The 19,212-nt window shown below is 38.8% G+C and overlaps 1 protein-coding gene across 4 annotated transcripts in view; it reads right to left on the bottom strand.

Moving 5' to 3' along the window:
- Positions 1-1,674: 1,674 nt before the first annotated feature.
- ESR1 (estrogen receptor 1) overlaps positions 1,675-19,212 on the bottom strand; it is a 156,587-nt gene continuing 139,049 nt past the window's right edge. For all 4 annotated transcript variants that reach the window (XM_057405859.1, XM_057405866.1, XM_057405884.1 and 1 more), the window contains 3 exons: positions 12,212-12,345; positions 5,295-5,478; positions 1,675-3,979 (listed from right to left, as the gene is read on the bottom strand). In XM_057405859.1, coding sequence (XP_057261842.1) covers positions 3,724-3,979; positions 5,295-5,478; positions 12,212-12,345 — 574 coding nt within the window. In that variant the 3' untranslated portion in view covers positions 1,675-3,723. The remainder of the gene's footprint in view (positions 3,980-5,294; positions 5,479-12,211; positions 12,346-19,212) is intronic.

Raw genomic sequence — 19,212 nt, 5'->3', positions numbered from 1 at the left:
GAGAAAAAAATCAAGAGATGTCACTGAAACATAAATTTACCACAAACACGCCCCAAGAAACTCTCATTAAATTATTTTACCCCAGTACAAATCCTGCTGCCCCAGCTGGCAGCTTTACCTGAGACAAAGCCTGCAACACCAAGACATGGCTCAAACTATTGCAAACCAGAGTAGCTTTCACATATTGCTGGAAACTCAAACACCACTAAGACATCACTCTATTTCCTCTACTGCCTCCCAAGATTTTTTTGTAATAATTCAGTAACAACCGGATTCTCAAGCAAAGCAAGTTCATCTGGTCTTACTTCTGTTTGGCTTGTGCTGGTAATACATTGCCTGTTTTTCGGGGGGTGGGGGGGTTTGTTTTTTTTTGATGTGGGCTATTTTTTTGGTCTTTTTTTAAAAAATAATGTATAAAAATTATAAAATAATTCTTTTATTAGCTCTCTGGATACATCACTGCGAATATTTTGGTAAAAGCATAATTAGCTGCCTTGAAAAGTTTTCTTTCCTTAATTTTTTTAACATATTATATATTTTTACTTAATGTCCATCACCAGGTCTTCAGGTAGTACTGGTTTGTCAGCTGCAAATATAAAGTATATATGTATATATATATACACACACACATATAAAATATCATCCTGTGAAATAACAATTATTACCAATGTCAGGCACAATTGTTTGCATATACGAGAGCATAATTCAGAATTACATATGAAAAGAATTGCCATGTTTGTATCATAGACTTTGTTTAATTGGTTGAATAGCTACATTCAGCTGTCTGATATGTGGACAATCATCTTTACAGATAACTATGGGAAGGTTACTATATTCATTAAGGTGCTGATTCAATTAAAATCTCATGAACAAGTTAAAGACACAGCTCCTAAACCAGTCCCAAGGTAAATGAATCTGTTACTGGGAAATCACTGTTTTTCTTTCCAGGGTGCCCTTCACTGTTGTCCCCACAAAAATGGGAGGACTGGTTGAATCGGAATTACTTCCTTGCAAGGGCTGAGACTAGGAAAGCATTCATAACTAAGACTGGAAGCTGACTGATTATTCCTTATGTTCCAAGACACACTATGATACCCTTCTGTCTGCTGCGTACCACTTCAAATCATGCTTATCCAGCTTCACCAGGAAAAAAATGTAGTGTGGTGGTACTTCTCCTATGTCAGTACAATCAGAATCTGACCCTCTGTGTTAAGTTGCTCTCCATTAACTACTTTTTTTACCCTAGGTCCAGTTTACACTTGAATCAATGTAATGAACTGTTCTGGGAAGGGAGGCATTCATTTAAACCAGTTTGCCCTTCAGCTTAAGCTTGTGAGCTCGATGTGTGCGTTCTGTCATAGAGACCACCAAGTTGCACATTATTTGAAAAGCAGCTCTAGTGCTGTTGTTAGTGAGTGTGAATTATGATGGTGTAAGCACATAAATGTAACTACACGGATTCCTGTGCTCCATTGATCTTAGCCTGCACTCGTTTCAGGGCATTCACAATCTTGCTAACGCGTTTGAAAAACAGCTACTAAACAAAAGAAAATGTGCATTTTCTTTCATGGTATTTAGGAGCCCTCCAAAAGCCGTTGGTACCAAATTTGAGCACACACACGCACAGACACACACTGTTACTGAATACACAAAAAAGACAAATCCTTCAGCAGATTCAGAAAAAAATGACACTATAACAAGCACCAGTAAAAGGCCCATTAACTTACAGTGACTGCTTCACATGTTGAGGCTTGCGGAGTTTTCAAGGAATCTTCTTAAACATAGGTAACATCTAGTTTTAGACTTTTAAACTGCATGTATCCTCAGATATGTACATGAAACTGTTGTTATAGACATCATTATGTACACTCAGTAAAGAATAGAGTCCTTGACTTGGAGCACAAACTTGTCCTGTGCCTTACTACAACTGCTATGTAACTCAATCTCACTATGCACAGACTCTGCTTCTGTAACAGGGAGCATGATTAGACATAGGCACTCCTGCATGGCATTAGTTCACTGTTTCCTGTATCTAGTTACTACGGGATATTCCAATCAACATAATCTAATATAAACGTTTAAACTATAGCAGTAGAAGAAGCCTCCCTGAACCCTCCTCTAGCACTGTGGCCAGCTGCTGCGGAGCAACCTATGCATGTGCTATGAAACATCCTTATTGGCAGGGTGGTTACTTCCAGCCAGCTATTGGGATAGTCCCTGGTCCATGTTAACTCACAAACTGCACCTGTAAACCAGAAGTGCAGATAGCACAGGCAAAGCTCTTTATTATTAGACTACCAAAATATCCCTGGTATATGTAATAATTCCAGTACCCAGCAGCATTCCCTGACATGATTAATTTGATCATAGAGACAGTCAAACAGCAGTGCCGACTCCTACTTTTTACTACATAGTATAGATTTCTTCAGTCTCTCTCCTTTCATGTCTTACTAGAAGTCTTGATGTCAGTGGACCTTTTGTATATTTACAGTTGGTCTGAAGAATCTGACTAATCCTTATGAAAAACTTACACACTTGCATGGAGAAAGCTAGGTCTACCTTCCTAGACATGCGGTCCTAGAGTCTTCACCATGTCTGAAGCTGATTGCCCAGTTCTGGTGTCACAGGTGAGCTAGCTCCTAGCAGTAATTTCTGAGCATACCCCAACAAGAACCAAAACAAGCTAAGGCAATGCAGAGCCTGCTGCTCTGGCTGTGATGCCAGTCCTCCTGTACATGGCTAGGCCATACTTTTCTGGATGGGACCATCCCACCTGCCTGTGCCAGTTTTGCACTGGTGTGCTCACCCCTTGGTTTGTAGAACAGTAAAGCAAAGGACAGGGGGAGGTTTCATAAAATAGTGCTGGATCACATATGTGCGTGAAGACAATTTGGTTTTTTAAAACCTGATGATTTCTGTAATCATCTTGTCTGATTTAAGCACAATTACCTATGTTATCACTGTTGTTTTCACCTTGACTGACACACTGCCAAGCAACAGGGCAGTTTAGCTTTGCAGGATCAGACAAGATAGGATGCATGCAGTGCAATTTGGCTAGAGGATATGGTAAGGGAACCTAAAAGTTTGGTCAGTGTAATCTTGAGAGGGCTTTGTCTACTGATGTAAGCCAGCAATGTAAAACAGCTTTATTCTCAAACAGGGGTTCCTTTCTACTCTACAAAGAAGAGATGCAGGAATCTACCTAAGCTACCAAAGCAGTCACTAGCAGTGTAGATGCACTACGGCACCCTAAGATGACAATCAACTTTTCATTTACACCCTCCACCGCCCCTCCCAAAAAAAGTCAACCAAAATCACTACTAAACTGGTTCAAAGCTTCAAGCAAGTAAAGGATTAAGCAAGCTCAGAAGTAGGGTTGGATACTAACAAAGGCTACCTCTCATGAAGATACCAATATGCATGGATGGTATGGCCTGCTAATTTATAGTCAAATGAATGTTCAGTTTAGATTAGGACTTACCAACTTCCATGCAAAATTAAATAAAACTGATGCAAATTTTAAATCAAGTTAGCTTAACAATCCTTGCTGGCTGTCCATAGCAATGAAATGTCTTCCATTTAGGATAAGCAATCAATTTAGGCAAGTGCTTGACAAACACTCAAATGGAAAATGCAGACGACTGTTGTCACTGGAGTGTTTACACAGGTGGCACTACAGACGAAGCAAGAGCTAGGTAGCACACTGCTGGGTATCTCACACAATCATATTTGCTGACTTTTGCTTATATTGTACTCTTCACCCACTTTTTCCTCTTCTTTGCCTACATAAAAAGGCTGCACGGAATGAGATGAAGCTGAAGCAGTTGTCAGCTGGCTCCGGTTCTCCTCTTCCATCGGTGCAGCACTCCTGGCTGCTGGGGCATGCAGTCGATGAGCGTCCAGCATCTCCAGCAAGAGATCGTAGAGTGGAACTACATTTTTACATTTCATGTTATACAGGTGCTCCATTCCTTTGTTGCTGTGGGTTTTAACAAAACAAAGTTTACTTTCCAAGTACGCTATAGGAAAAAAACCTATCAGCTGATAATATTTATGAGGTTCATATGAATTCCACCTTGTACAGAACTAACTTACCAGTTCAGTCACTGTGCTCTCCTGCTACAGTTAGCAGAAGACAGCACCTTCAAAGGATATTTCAGACTGCTCATGAGCAAGTTGCCTTCTGAAGGTGGATCTTTCTCTCTCCTTTGCCTAAAATGTAGCCTAGAGCACATGGACTCCTAATTTAGGCACTGTGACCAAGAAAATAGGATGAATCTTTTCATCCCCCTAATAAAATCTTAATTATCAGATCTTTTTCCCATAAAATAATCTCAGCCAATTTGTTAGCAAATTCTCACTTGTAATAGTATCCATATACAAAACTATGGAAATTATTCACTTCACTGTGTATCTGGAATTTCCTTAATTGTACAAATTCTTTTTAAGTAAGAAAGCCACATGCACACACTGATTGACTTTTTCCTGAATACCTGTACACCAGCCCAGGAGGTAAAATCTGCATGTTTCATCTTTAGCAGCTCTGGTGTGGTGCTTACTCTTTTATTAATTGAAATGATGAAAATTAAAATTTGTGTAACTTTTTTTTTCTGTTCATAAAAATAAAATCTATACTGCTTTTTTGCATACCATGTTGTTAACGTTCCAGCCTCTGAGCAGCTACCTTGAAAGGTAATTATGTCTGGGAGAATCACTGCTACAACTAATAAGAGTGCCTGACACCACACCTCTAATTAGCAAAGGGCACCCTCCTCTAGACTGGGATTCATCAGATCTGCATTTATTCTCACCTATAAAATACACATAATGACCCTAATCTGTTTTCTGAAGTGAACTGCAATCAAGCCACTTGTGAAAAGTGGCTACATGAAAGTGATCGTTTTATTAAATCTTATAGGAGACTAAAGTTTGCAGAACTAGGCTACTGCTGCATTATTATACTACTTAGTACTTTTGAAATAGGATAGAAGATGCACATAACATTAAAAGTAGACACTGCTTACAGCACTATCAAAACAACAAGCAAAGTAGAGGAAAACTAGAAGAAACAAATGGGGAAAACATTTACTCCTCACACTATAATCCAATGTACTGTTTGCACACATAGTCATACATCTTTATGAAAGTGGACATACGTGTATATATCATATTTTGTAACAGCTTTACACACAGTTTGCACTCCCACCTGTGAAGGAAAAGCATGTCTGTGTGCATTTGTGAACCTCCCTTGCATGGGACCAGTGTAAGAAGGCTAACCACATGCTTGCTCTCACCTCATGTGTCTGATGTGAGAGAGGATGAGGAGGAGCTGAGCTAGTCGTCTGTGTTGTTGCTGCAGAGAAAGACCCGACTTAGCCATTAAATGTATCAGAGTGTCTGTAATTTTGTCCAGGACACGGTGAATGTAGTCTTTCTCTTCCAGAGATTTCAAGGTGCTGGAAAGAAAAGTGTACACACCTGTAGTAGAAAGGAGAAAGAAAACAAAGCACAGACAAAAATTACTTTGATGGAGTCAGATTTGCCCAAGGTTCACCTTGTGATGGCTTCTTCAGCTGTGTTAAACCATGGGAGCTGATGGTGTGTGAGCCCCCCTGCTTGCCAGCCAGGTCATTGGTTTGAATAACCCCAGACCACTGCAGGCAAAGCAGGAGGAAGATGATACCTCTTCCCTGTCTGGGTCCATCCAAGGTCTGGGCCAGGTGGAGGCAACACTGCAGCCTGCAGCTACACCTACCCAAAGGCTGTATTCCTCTAAGCCACTCAGCTCCGAAACCTTGAGGAAAGGGCTGTTGCCCCTTGAGAGGTCTGAGGTACGTACCGAGCAGCCCAGGCCTTTGGCAGTTTTTACTATTTTCCCCACTCTGTAATGTTTGATTTTTGGTGATCTGATAGTCAGTCTAGAACTGTTACCACAAAACACGTAAACAAAATCAGGCTTTGCTTATTCACACTCACCACAATAAAACCTTCCCAGCCAAGGAACAGCCTTGAAAGGTGTGCTCCTTCACCTGCAAACCCAGCTCTCCTTTAAAAGACATGCCCAAAGCAGCCTATGCAGCTTTAGCCACCTTTGCTTACTGCTGAAAGTGAGCAGCCTGAAGATCTGAACCACAAGGAAATTTTTCCAGAGATCAAAACCACCCTCAGACTCACACTCCAACAGCCTCTCCGCATATCCTGTAAAACACTCTAACTGAGGTGTAAGAGCTTTTACCAGTACTAATTCTTGGGTGCATGAAACACTTCAGCTTTGTAATGGTAAATTCTCAACTAATTTGCATGTTTCTATCTTGAATTTGTTCAGGAAACCAACACACAGCCAGTGAGAATCAGGTCACAACAGCACTGTGCTACCAAAAGGCAGCTGTTGCATTCAGCACCAGGTTTTTTAATCTTCTCGATTGAGCCAATTACTCTAAACAGGTCATATTACCAATTATCCAGTCCCAAGGCAACAAAAGCTTAAATTGTACGAACAGTAACACAATTAAACTGGCTTGATCACAGTGTGTTCAGTGCCCTGTATCTATAGTGCACTTGACAAATCGTGTGATTTAACCCTTCTGCAACAGCTTACAGAGCCAAAAAGAAATTTGGATTTTGTCCTTGAAAAAACTTGGAATTACATTTCATTTTGTTTTTCTTTAAAGCATCATACATAGCACAATACACAATGCAGTTAGTGATACTAAGAAAAAAAGACACACACACACTAGCGTGGACACATACAGATATACAGACTTGTTTGTTTGTATTGTTTGTAGCCTGGGCCTATACCATTGGATTTGATGGTATAAGAATTTTTGAAGATAAGAGTATTTTGCCATGCATCTGAGCAGTCAGGGAAATTGAGGGGGTTTCTACCATCTTCTTAGCATACCTAACCTTCCTCATATCATCTTGGTACTTCGAGGACTTGACACCTAGGACTACTGTAACTTGCAAGTAGGCTTTATGAATTTGGGTCTTCTGTACTAAAAAAAAGAAATATAAATTTGTGATTGCGAATGTCAGTGTGAGTGTCTGTGAGAGGGAGACAGAGTGAGAGAGATACTGCTTTAAAAAAAATAAAAACCAATGAAAGGGTAACTCAAACACAGCCCAACTGAAAACCGTCAGTCAGATTTCTTAATTTTGGTAATTAATGTTGCTTCTGGTTTGGTGTAGACAGATAGTACAATGGCCTCTTTTCTCATGGAGATTTTTATGGGTTTATTTCTTTTACTGAAAAGAATTCACCAAAGAGAAACAGCTCCTGGGGCTTTTCTCAGTTGACTGACTCTTAAGCACCCTCACATATTCCTACTGATAACACCAGACTGCCTAGCTTAGCAAGTGCCTGTACAGGCAAGATTCTTATATATTACTAACAAAATGCATTAGAAAGAACATTAGAAGGTAACATTAGTCTCAGAATCCTGCAGTGCCTCCAGAGCAGCTTACTTCAGCCAGAGGATGCTATTGTGCCCTTGTTTCATAACTTTGAAAACAGAAAAAGAAATAGAATCTGTTAGGAGGAATTGTTTCTCACCTTGGCATAGTCCAGAAGCTATTAAAAACTATAAATCAAAATAAAACACTCTCACAAAAATGTAGAGACTTTGGGCAATTGCCAGTCAATAACTGCCAAGAAAAATGATGTTTGGTTTTCCTTTCAGCTCCCCTAGTGGTTGCTCCTGCCCCAGGCCAATGACCAGAAATTTCCCCCAAAGAAATGCTAGCTATCCATCACATACATACACACACAAGCCGAGTTCTGCAACAAGAGTACAGAAAATTGTCTTAGCAAAGTGAAATTTAACAGTCTCAAAGGTCTTCCCAAGCTCTGAAGCTGAAAGCAAGCCTAAACAACCAGGTTGTTTTCCAGCTCTTTCAGTCAGTATTGTAAAATACAATGGGAGTGAGAACAGAGAAAGCACCACCCTGCAAAGAAAGAAAGTTTATTGGCCTGTGCCCCTGAATCAAAGCTGTGAATAGAACAGGGTCCCTCAGGGACTGCAGTGCTACTGTGCTAGATGTTGGCATATAGCAATATAATTTTATATGTGTCATTATACATAGTGATGTTTTTATGCGTATTACTGTAGAGGGGAACACCCTTTACATCTTTGCTGTCACAATAAACCCCCACTTAAAATATCTTTACATTTATAGTTCAGGCACACAAAGCTCTTCTGGTAACCCTGGGTTACCCTGGGCTCTTCTTCCTCTTCCACAGTGTCCCACTGCTCTCTATCTGTAGCAAGCCAAGCTGAGCTATAAGCAAATTTAGCTCTGTACCATGCACTTGTGTAACCATCCAGCCCCCAAAATAAAGAAATAAATATAAGGCACAATGTAACAGGAGATGGAAAAATCAGGAGAAAAGTCACATGGAATGATGTATTAGGAGGTCTACAGGATGCATAAAATAAGCTAAATCTTTCCAGCTCTATGGATTAACCAGCTAACCAATTCGGTAAATCAGCTGCTAACGCAGACGTGACCAACATCTTCATCTTCAGAATGAAAGCCTGTTGCTTTGCCACATAGCACCACTCCTTTCAGACAGACTCAAAACATCTAGCACCATCTTGCTCTTTCATGTTTCTAGTACTTATTTTCCAGGGGTAAGAAACAGCCCTCTATTATTGAGGTGAATGTGTTTTTCAAACATACAATTGTTGCTTTTTAGTCAAAAGATTTATTACTGCAGCTTTAGAGAGGCACCTTCTGGTTTGTTATTTAGCTAGACAACGCTGTCCTTGTTACAGACATGCTGTCGCCTTGATATCTCAGGAAAAATTTGGAAGTAGTGTAAAAGTATATTTTGCTTTATAAACAAAGCCTTCCATCTTTTCCACATGCACTGAGTGAAGCTAAAAAAATTCACTTGCATTTTTGCCCAAGACCACATGAAAAAGTAGTGTAAAAATACTAAACATCCTTGAAAGATGTTACAAAAAAAGAGAAAATAAATGTCCAACAAAAGCAATAAACAGCACTACCTCATTTGAAGAGCCTAACAGATGTCCAAGGATTTAATAAAGAAATGTTTGTGTACACTCAGTGAATTAAATCAGCACAAAGCTTCAGAATGCGAATACAGACTGCTTCTTTTAAATGAAATGCATCGTAATTAGTCCCATTTGTTTAATTAATCACTCGTTTAAATCATTTTGAGATCAACTGGTTTAATCATATGCATATATAATACAGATAGCATAAGGGCCAAAAAATTATCGTGTGTTTATCTGCTGTTTCTTTAGTAGATCTGTTTATACTTAAATGAGCAATCATAGAAAACAATCAGCTTAAGGGAGGTTTGGAGGTCGTCTAATTCAACCTCCTGATGACATAGCAGTAACTTCAGGGTTAGGTCAAGCTGCCCAGAGCTTTGTCCAGCTGAGCTTTGAGTATCTCTGAGGATGGAGATCCTACCAGATCTGGTCAACCTGTTCCAGTGCTTAACCTCTCACTGAGAAGATTTTTTGTTCTGTTCATCTAGTCAGGTTCTCCCTTGCTATGGTTTGTCTTCACTGCAGCTTGTCACTTCCTCTTGCACCTCTGAGAAGAGCTTAGCCCTGGCTTCTCCGTAACCTGTTTGTCAGCTGAGGACTGGAGTTAACCCTCTGTTAGCCTTCCCTTTTCCAGGATGAACAAACGTCAGCCTCTCCTTATACATCATGTACACTGTATGCTTCACAACACATATAATATTTCATGTGTGTCCAACGCTTTACGTACAGAGGTTGGCTATATTCTCTGAAGAAAAGCATCTCCAGAAGACATTTTAGAGTACCTATGCCAAACAACATTTACACAGCTATTACACATATCCCAAATTATGCTACTTATCTCTGTAGTGCAATCCAGCCTCCTAATTTTGGCTTCTAAAGGTCTGACAGTCAGAAACTCATGTCCACATTCCCACCATCTAGTAGTGAACTCCTCAGGCAGTTATAAAATTAGTTGGTTACAGGAATGCAAAAACTGAAATGTAAAATTGATTAGCTTTATGAATAAAGGCAATTGCAAGCAATACAGGCATATGTTCTGTGGCCATATATACATACACATTAGGTTTACAGTGTACTTAGATATACACAGTGTACTGCAATAAGTGCAGCGTGCAAGCCAGAGTAATATATGATGTTTTGCATAACAGTGGTATAAATTGCTTTCAGCATGAATCTGTAACATCTTAACCCACCCCATGCCCTCTGATCTGCCACCATCAAGACTCTTGTAAAAATACCAGACTTCTGAGCATCCATGAAGTTTCATTTAATATAAAAAAGAGGCCACACCCAAAATCAGATCATTTATCAGCTCATCAGATCAACTCTGACCTTCTACTGTATAGAGTACCACTGATTCCAACCTGCTGAATAAGAACATTGGAGAAATCAAGATCTGGTATCTCCTAGCCTCACTTATGTGCAGAAGGAAATATGACTGTGATTATAACTGATATCACTTGATTTTTTTTTTTCTATAGATATCTTTTTTCCTTAGGGGAATCTTGAAACAAAAAATCCCATTAACAAAGTGAGATGTGTTTATAAAGGATATATGGTGATGCCTGGAAAAGCTTTTTCTAAATAACAGATTTAGTTTTCTGGATCGATATTAAATACAGCAGTGGTACATCTCTCAACAGCATGGCTTGAAGTCTTCGCTTTTAAGTCATGAACATCTAATGAGGTTTATTCAAAATTCAACTCTATTTTTTCTAATTTTACTTCAATGTTTATATAAATTAATTACATGTTCTATATTTATTTAAGAGGATAATTACATTTGAACATATTAGCTAAAAATTTGGAGGAGCATCCCTTTACAGGAAGAACAATTAACTCTAGGAATATTCTAATTATCAGGACAATAAAAGGAAAATAAAATGTCAAACAGTAATTACAATTTCACATCCTGGCATCCAAAATAAGAACAGCAACCCTTCATTCCTAATACGCCAGCTGCCTGCCTCAGATGTCACTTTTTGGTAATTGATGACAATCACAAGAAAACCTGAACCACATTAATATCTCATAGAACATAAATGAAATACATTTTATTTGAATTTGATTGTTTAAACACATAATTTTGCCTTTTTCTTTTTTTTTGGTAGACCACATCCAAATTTCCATAAAGGAAGAGGTGCGCGATCAATAAATCAAAGTCTGCTCTGTGTTTACAGTTAACTTGAATTTGTATTTCATGCAACTTGGGCAAGTAATCTGTTAAACCACAAGATAAAAGGGACATACAGCCCTCCACATCTGTTTTGTCTAGAGGTTGATGCTATCTACAAGTTCAAACCTACAGGAAAAGGGGAGAACGAGTGGATAAATGCTCAGTTTTGGGAAACTGGCATATTTAAGCATTAGGTAACATCTTAGCAGAAAATTGAGTCTAAAATTTTTTCTTTGGTGCCTACATTATTTAGACCTCTATCATTTCCACAAGAACACCATGGGTCTCCTTTCTGCACTTAAATTATCTGGAGTTTTTTCTCATTTCAAACAGAAGAGGATCCTCTGGTGTGTAACAGATATTTTCTGTCACATGTCTCAACTTGAATTTTCTTTTTTTCACTCATCTTGTACAGAATCAATGTCAGCTAACCTTACATATTTATATCTACACCTACACTTGCTATTTAGCCACCTATTTTTGAAGTGTACTTCAGAAGGGGACTTACAGCCCAGAAATACTTGTAAATTATAAAGGAAGTGGAAGGTGATCACATCAGGTTTAGATGCCTGTATTTTAATACACACTAAACCACTATAAATGTGGCCACATTTTTGCCATGATTTCTTCTTTGTCACTGCCAAAAGGGAGGCATAGATTTACAAGCATTACCTTTGGATTCCTTTACGTGTGTCTCCAGTTACTCGGTGTCTTGTAACCAGATCTTTAAGACCTGCCATCACCTAGTTCAAAACACTGCTCTGATCACTCCTCACATCAGCTGTACGCTGTGTATGAGCTACTTACTGCATTATGTTAGTGCATCCCGCCTATACCCACTCAAAATGTTTTCCTGATTCTATCCCTACCTGGTGGTTTTGCCTCTGTGTTGACAGCCCCACTTTCGATTGCTGCTGTCTCAAAATGAAAACGTCAGTAGTGACAACAAGCAGCATTCAACCACATGCAGGAAGCAACTGCAATTACCCAAGGCACAGCAAAGCGCACCACTTACCAGAATTGAGCAGGATGATGGACTTAAGGCACACAAATTCCTCCCCTTGAAGGTTCATCATACGAAACCGAGCAGCAGTAGCCAGCAGCATGTCAAAGATTTCCACCATGCCCTCTACACATTTCCCTTGATTCCTGTGTGAATACCATCAAGGGGGAGATATTCACAGCTTTAACCTGGTGGCAGCATGAACTTTTCATTCCCCTGGATCATTCCTCTCCAATGTGATTTCATCAGTTCACTAGCTAGTACTAGACTTAATACTCTATGCTTATTTGGTGTACGTGTGATTACAAAACCTGAGTTGTGATTACAAAAGCAGAGTTCCCAGTATCCCACATAAATTAATAAGTAAACAATATATTACCCCCCAAAATGTCAATTTCATAAACTCATCACCAAGGCATTACTGGGGTGGAAGGTATGAGATTGATTCAACCAAATATTTACATTGAGGAAAAGATTTGTTCAGAACTACATTTTTATTTCTTGTGTGCATGTGTTCTGTTAGCATTACTTTGATTCCTCTTCTAATTTTTTTTTTTCCTTTAACTGAAATAGTCCAAATACTTTGCATCTCTCTCTGCCTAATGTTTTGTACTTTTTTCTACCTGGCCTTGAAAGCTGTAATGTTCCAGAATGCTTCTCCTATTTTTCTTAATGTCTCCTTAAAAAATAATAATTTTTCTGAATGTCTCCATTAAAAAAATATTTTTCAATGAAGTACTACTTTCATGAGCTCAGGAAGGACTTACGAGGCCAAAATCTTGTCTGTATGACTGAGTCTGATCAAAACTAGCATTTCATTCCACGAATCAGATAACTTTTTAGATTACAGCATTAAACAAAGCTAAACCTTATGAAATTTCAGAGTGTTCACTAGTAATGGCAATTAACCTCCTCATTTTGCTCAGAATACTAGGGATTCGTGCTCACTAAATTTCATCTGGTACACAAAACCTGAAGTTCAACAATTAATGCAGATTATTTTTTATGAAAGTTTAGCCTGCAGATTTTCTGGTCATAGCATTTTAGACTATTTATATTGCTGCCTTTTACCAAAACCTACCTATGTAGTTTTCCTTTTATTAGGACTTCCTAAGTGAAATTTTATCATGCAAGACAATCTGATCACTTAGAGTGCTGTTTAAAGATATATTATTTTTTAGCTATACCTTTTATGAAATTTTGAAAATCATTGCTATAGGAAAATGCAAAAGAAATTTCAAATTATCAGATAGCTATTCCACTATAATTTGTAACACAAATGCAGACTGAGCATCTCCTAGTCTCACACTGACTACCAGCATAGACACACCTGCCTAAGTCCTGGTATACCACACTGTTGAGACTCTGTAGCAGTGGCAAAGCAGTCATCTTCCTTTCTGACTACACCCTGAGAAAATTCTTTGCACTTCTCAATCACTAAATGCACTTTTCAAAACTAAAAATGAGTCAGAGAAGAAAAGAGGGTGTCTGTGAGCACTTGTGCGCCAATCTTCTTTCAAGTTCAAATCCTTATTCAGCCTCTTTCAGTGCTTGAAATTAAATCTCTATCTCCCTTATCCCAGAGCAGTGCCTATAAGCCAGTGATTTTGGCATATGACAGAAGGTATTTCACCTGTTTTCAGAGATACTTAAACAAAGAGGAACAATATCGAGAAAACAAAATGAGAGATACACCCTTAAAAAAGCCAGTAGGGTGTTGGTTAAAATACAGTTGCATTTGAAAATGCAGGGTCTCAAGCAAGATTTCCAATTGTTGTTACAACAGCATATGTCCTCTGAGTTTTCTGTGAGAAAGAGATAATCCAGCCTTGGAAATGGAAATAGTACATAAGTATATTTAATAAGGAGGATGGGTTGTTCCTTGCCTTAGATCCCTACGGGTTACCAGGCAGCTGCCTGCTGAGCTCTCCTGAAGTGCCTCACTTAATGCCCCATTAAAGCTTAGTTTAAGGATTTAGAATTTTAGAATTACGCAGAAATGAAAAGTTTCAATGAATAATATGGCAAGTAGCCTACATTAAGAAAACCCTACATTTTCATGTCTGGTTAAGACACTTACTTGCTTCCTAAGAACCATCAAACCACTGTCAGCCAATATTCACAACAGTTCAAACTACTATATAGTCTGAACAAATTGCAAAGTTTGCATAGCTAAGACCACAATTTAAAAAAGAAATAATAAGTTATTTGTAAAATGAGACCTTTTCAAATGTCTAATGGTGACTCATAGGATGGAAAAGATATTTTGACAGAAAGTAAGAATTATACCCAACTTGTTACAAAAATGGTTCAATGGACTGTAATTTAGCAGATCAATATTCCAATCAAGATCCTCTTGTTGACAAGCACAACTTCTGGACAAAAATCTGTAGTCCTCCAACACATAGGTCATACACCTGAGTCTCCATGTGCATCTATTTCCCACCAACTGAGCTCATATGGTAGATGAGAAATAAAAATGATAAAATTTAAGAGAATCTAAATACTTCCTAACCTCATTTGCTTTGCTTTCCACTGTGTGTGAAATACCAGGGTACTGTATAAGAAAAAGAAGAGTATTTCTTTAGGTAGATCTAAGAACCTTAGCTAAAGTTAAATACCTAGCTTTGGTATTCCTGTGTGCAAGCAACAATTAAGAAATTCCTGTTTTATTTTCAAAGTTACACAGCAGATCCTGCTCCATTAAAATCGATAGGAACTGCAGGAGCTTAGTATCTTTGAAATAGTGGCTTCTAACCAATTTTTTTATATATATATTTAGGCTACGATACTGGTTTTCCTTGTTAACCAACAAAAACTATCTGAAACGGCAATCTCTAGTTTTCCTAAATTGCCTTCTAACTTTCTAACATGGGCTGACAGAATTATTACATCTTCATAGCTGTATGCCCAGTCGATAGGAAGGCCTCAATAACTTTCCTGGAGGACAAATTAAGCAATAGATTTGAAAATTATCCTTATCCCACCATTGCACTGTTGTCTTTGTGTACTCTCAGCTAACTGAAAATGAAACAATAAAAGCTCGTTTACTGCAAAGCTTCAGAGTGAATTCTCAAAAGGGTCCTTAACACTTGGCTGTTGGAATATGTCCAGGAAAGTTAAAGCATGTGAATGAATGTCTTCAATTACTGCATAAAAGTACTACATGTATTAACTTCAGTAAGTCTACAGAATCACAGCATCGTCAAGGCTGGAAGGTAACCCAAGCTGCCTTTAGTGCAACCTCCATTCAAAGCAGAATTAGCTCAATCAAGGCTTTATGCAAGTCTGGTCTTGAAAACCTCCAAGGATGGAGATTGCACAGCCTCTTTCAGCTTAATTATTTTCAACATCATGTGTTTTTTTCTTCCCTATATCCAGTAAGAACCTCCGTTGTTTCAATTTATGTCTCCTGTTTCTCAGTCTTCCATTGTGCATCTTAATAAAGAACTTTGATTACCTCCTGTAGATTTTAGATTAGGCATGCTCAAAAGCCATCTCTTCCCTAAACTGTTGCTCAAGCTGAACAAATCCACTTCTTTCAGCCACAGGGCATGTGCTCCTAGCTTGGTGTCTCTCCACTAGGTTTACTGGAGTTTATTAATAGCTTTCCTGCAGGGAGGGGTGCAAAGCTGAATGTGGTATTCCAGATACGGTCTAATGACTACAAAATAAAAGCAGAATAATCAATTCCCTTGCTTTACTGCCTACGCTACCACTAATATAGCCCCAGGTACTGTTGGACTTCATTGCTGCCATTCTCAGTACTGGTGCATGCACGGATTGCTGTTCACCAGCACTCCAGGTCCTTTTCATGTAGAACTGTTCCCCAGCTATTTATGTCCCAGCTTTAACAGTAGCAGTGGGTTAAGTCTATTTACAGGTAAAGGTTCATTTCTTCTGCCTGAATTACATGAGATTCCTATCAGGCCATTCCCCCAGCCTGTCTAGGTCTATCTGTGTGGCATCTTTGCCCTTGAGCCCATCAACTGCAGCCCCTATTTTGGTGTCATCTGCAGATTCGAAGGCAGTGCATTTCATCTCCTCTTCCTGGTCATTGATAAAGTTTCCAGATTTCAGAGAGTAGAAACAGATGCACCCATCAAACCAAATCCTGGCAGTGTATTTGTTGTCTCTCTGGCTTCTTTGATCATGGTATTTCATTTGATAATGAGGCATTGCAAAGAACGAATGGTACCCACCAGACTGGGAGAGGGAAGGTCATCTTAACAAATTGTAACTTGGTGACAAAGCCTCTAAACAAGGCTTGTTTAGATGTGTTCTTAATCATAAAAGTAGGTTAGGAAACAGTGAAGGTAGGATTGAGAGAAAGCTGCCGGGAGAACTTTCACATCTTCAGTTAGAAGGGAGTGTTGTTACAAACTGTCTGACCAAGAGTATAAAGTGGATATGTCTTTCTAGAAATAACTTATTATTAATTATTATTATTATTATTATATTCTATAATATAAATAGAAGTCTCCCAATCACTGGTCTATAGTCTTGCGGAGGATATTTGCATAGATAGACTGCAATCATTGGCTGGAAGGTCAACATAGCATTGTGCAAGTAATTCAGGAGTTTCTGAACTGTGTTGATGATAACTTCCCAATGCAAACAGCACAGTGGCCAACCAAGGGCAATGCTCTATTGACCCACTCCTCACAAGCAATGAGAAATTGCTGGTGAATGTGGCCACAGATAGGAAATTTGGCTGTAGCAACCATGAGATGTGATTGAACTCAGGATCTAGATTTAGACTTGAAATGCAAACAGCAGAACTATAACTCTGGGTTTCAGAAGAACAGACTGCAGTTTATATAGGGATTTTTTTTTGCAGAATATTCTTGGAGGCATGATGGAGAAAAGTGTCAAGCTAAGTAGCAATATTTTAAGGAAAACTTCAGAGAGCTCAGGAACAAGCTCATCCCATCATAGAGGAAGACAAGCTATTTCAACAGGAGATCCACTTGGCTAAACAAAGAGTCCCTTATTGAACTAAAAGGCAGAATAACATATAAGAAATATAAATAAAAGCAGGCATCAAAGGAGGAATACCAAAACACTGTGAATGTTTGCCTGAAACTAAGGAGGGCCACAGGGGGTATTAAGAAGGGATTTTACAAGTTTGACAGTAACAAATGTAATTTCAGTTGATGAATGGGGGAGAAAGCCTGGTGACTGACTATATAGAATAGACTGAAACATGCAATAGCTATTCTTTTGTGTGTGTGTGTTTCAGATTTCACTGGCAAAACCATCAGAAGCATATTGACAGGTTAGGGAATTAGAGAATCAGTAATTATTCTGAAGAGTAATTCCAGACTTCGAAGCCAAATGGGTTTCATTTCAGCTGGTCAACGTATCCATTGGGCTAGTACCTATCACATAAAAAAAAAATCATAGAGATTGAAAGAGGTCCCTGACAAATAGTAGAAGGATAACTCAACTTTGACAAAATCACAGAGGATCTAGTAAACCAGATTGTGCTTGACCAATCTGATTTGCTCTATGATGAAATAGTTAAATGATCAGTGGGAAGATGATTGATGCAGTATAAATAAACTGTAGTAAGGCTTTTGGTTTAAAGCATTCTAATCATATGTTAAGCCATGGAAGTACAGGCTGAGCAGACAGACATGAGAGGAAAACAGGCTGGATGACCAGACACTAAGTGTAGTTGTAATGACAACACCTATTTTTTGGTAGGTAGTAAGTACTCCACAGACTGACTCTGGAGCCGGTGCTGTTTAATATATTTCTCAATAATCTGGATAATGATAAAAGGTTGATCTTCAATTTGTGGATGATACTAAATTGGTGCTTGGTTGATAGACTATGTAGCACAACCTCAGTGCTAGAGGAATCTTGGAGGAGTGGGCCAACAGAAACCTCATGAAGTTCGACAAAGAGAATCACAACATTCTGTACCTAGGGCCGAGCAGCAGCTCTCCTTGAAAATGGGAACCAAATAAAATATAAACCAACAGCATTCTGTCTTTGTGGATAAGGTAAACTGCATGCAAATTATGTTAGGAAGAATGTGGCTGGAAGAACAAGAGAAATTATATTTCCTCCACCTCTGCTTGGTCCTGCTGAGACTATGCAGACTATGAGGGCCCAGTTTCAGGCCCCTCAGCTCAAGAACTATGTTAGATGTCTCCTTGTGTTGTGGAGATTACCAGGGGCATGCAGCATGTGGCCTGCAAGAAGGTATGAGTGACTGGATCTGTTTGGTCTGATGAGAAGAAAGCAAAATATGTAGGGGAGGGGACAGTCAAAACTGCTTGAATAGGCATTACAAACAGCTTATAACAAAGTCTTATCAGGAGCAGTAAGTGTTAAATCAAAAGGCAACTGCTATAAGCTACAGCTTGAAAGGTTTGGGCTGGATTGTAGGAGTGGAGTGCAACCCTGAAAAAACTACCAAAAGAGGATGTGTCTTCTCTGCTCTTAGTGACTTTCAAGAAAGCTAGGCAAAGACACAGCTGGCTAAGATGGTGTTGACAGTGGTCTTGCTTCAAGAAGCAGGTTTGGACTAGATGATCGGCAACAAAAATTTTGTGTCTACAGTAAATTGCTGAAGAGTTCCTGAAAGAGTTTAGTTTCAGAGGGTACCATTAGAGGCAAGGATTTATTACTGGTGTACAGCTTTTTAAACAAGAACCCAAACATTCAGTCAGCATCTGAGTAAAGAATAAAAGCAATCCTTAAATCATACAAATAAGGGTTTATGTACTAATGCACTCATAAAAAACAACAACTCCTCCCCCCTGCCACCAATATTACAGTATTTTGGCTTCATTTTATGCATAAATTTGCACAGAATATAAAACATAGAAGAAAAATAAGATGCAAATGTTAACCCAGCTTTCTCATAGCTCAAAATCACTTCAGTTTAAGCCTAGATTGCATTTTGAAGAAAGGTTTGGAATGAGTACAAACCTTTTCATTTATTGTAGTCTATTCATGCTTAGTGCATATCTTCCCAGTATTTTATCCTCCCTACATCT

Source organism: Pezoporus wallicus, unplaced genomic scaffold (assembly GCF_028554395.1).
Source record: "Pezoporus wallicus isolate ANWC-B61680 ecotype Strahan unplaced genomic scaffold, APGP_CSIRO_Pwel_v1 contig_3817, whole genome shotgun sequence".
Taxonomy (NCBI): domain Eukaryota; kingdom Metazoa; phylum Chordata; class Aves; order Psittaciformes; family Psittacidae; genus Pezoporus; species Pezoporus wallicus.
Note: the sequence above shows the minus strand (reverse complement) of the source record. Positions and strands in the feature narration are given on the sequence as shown.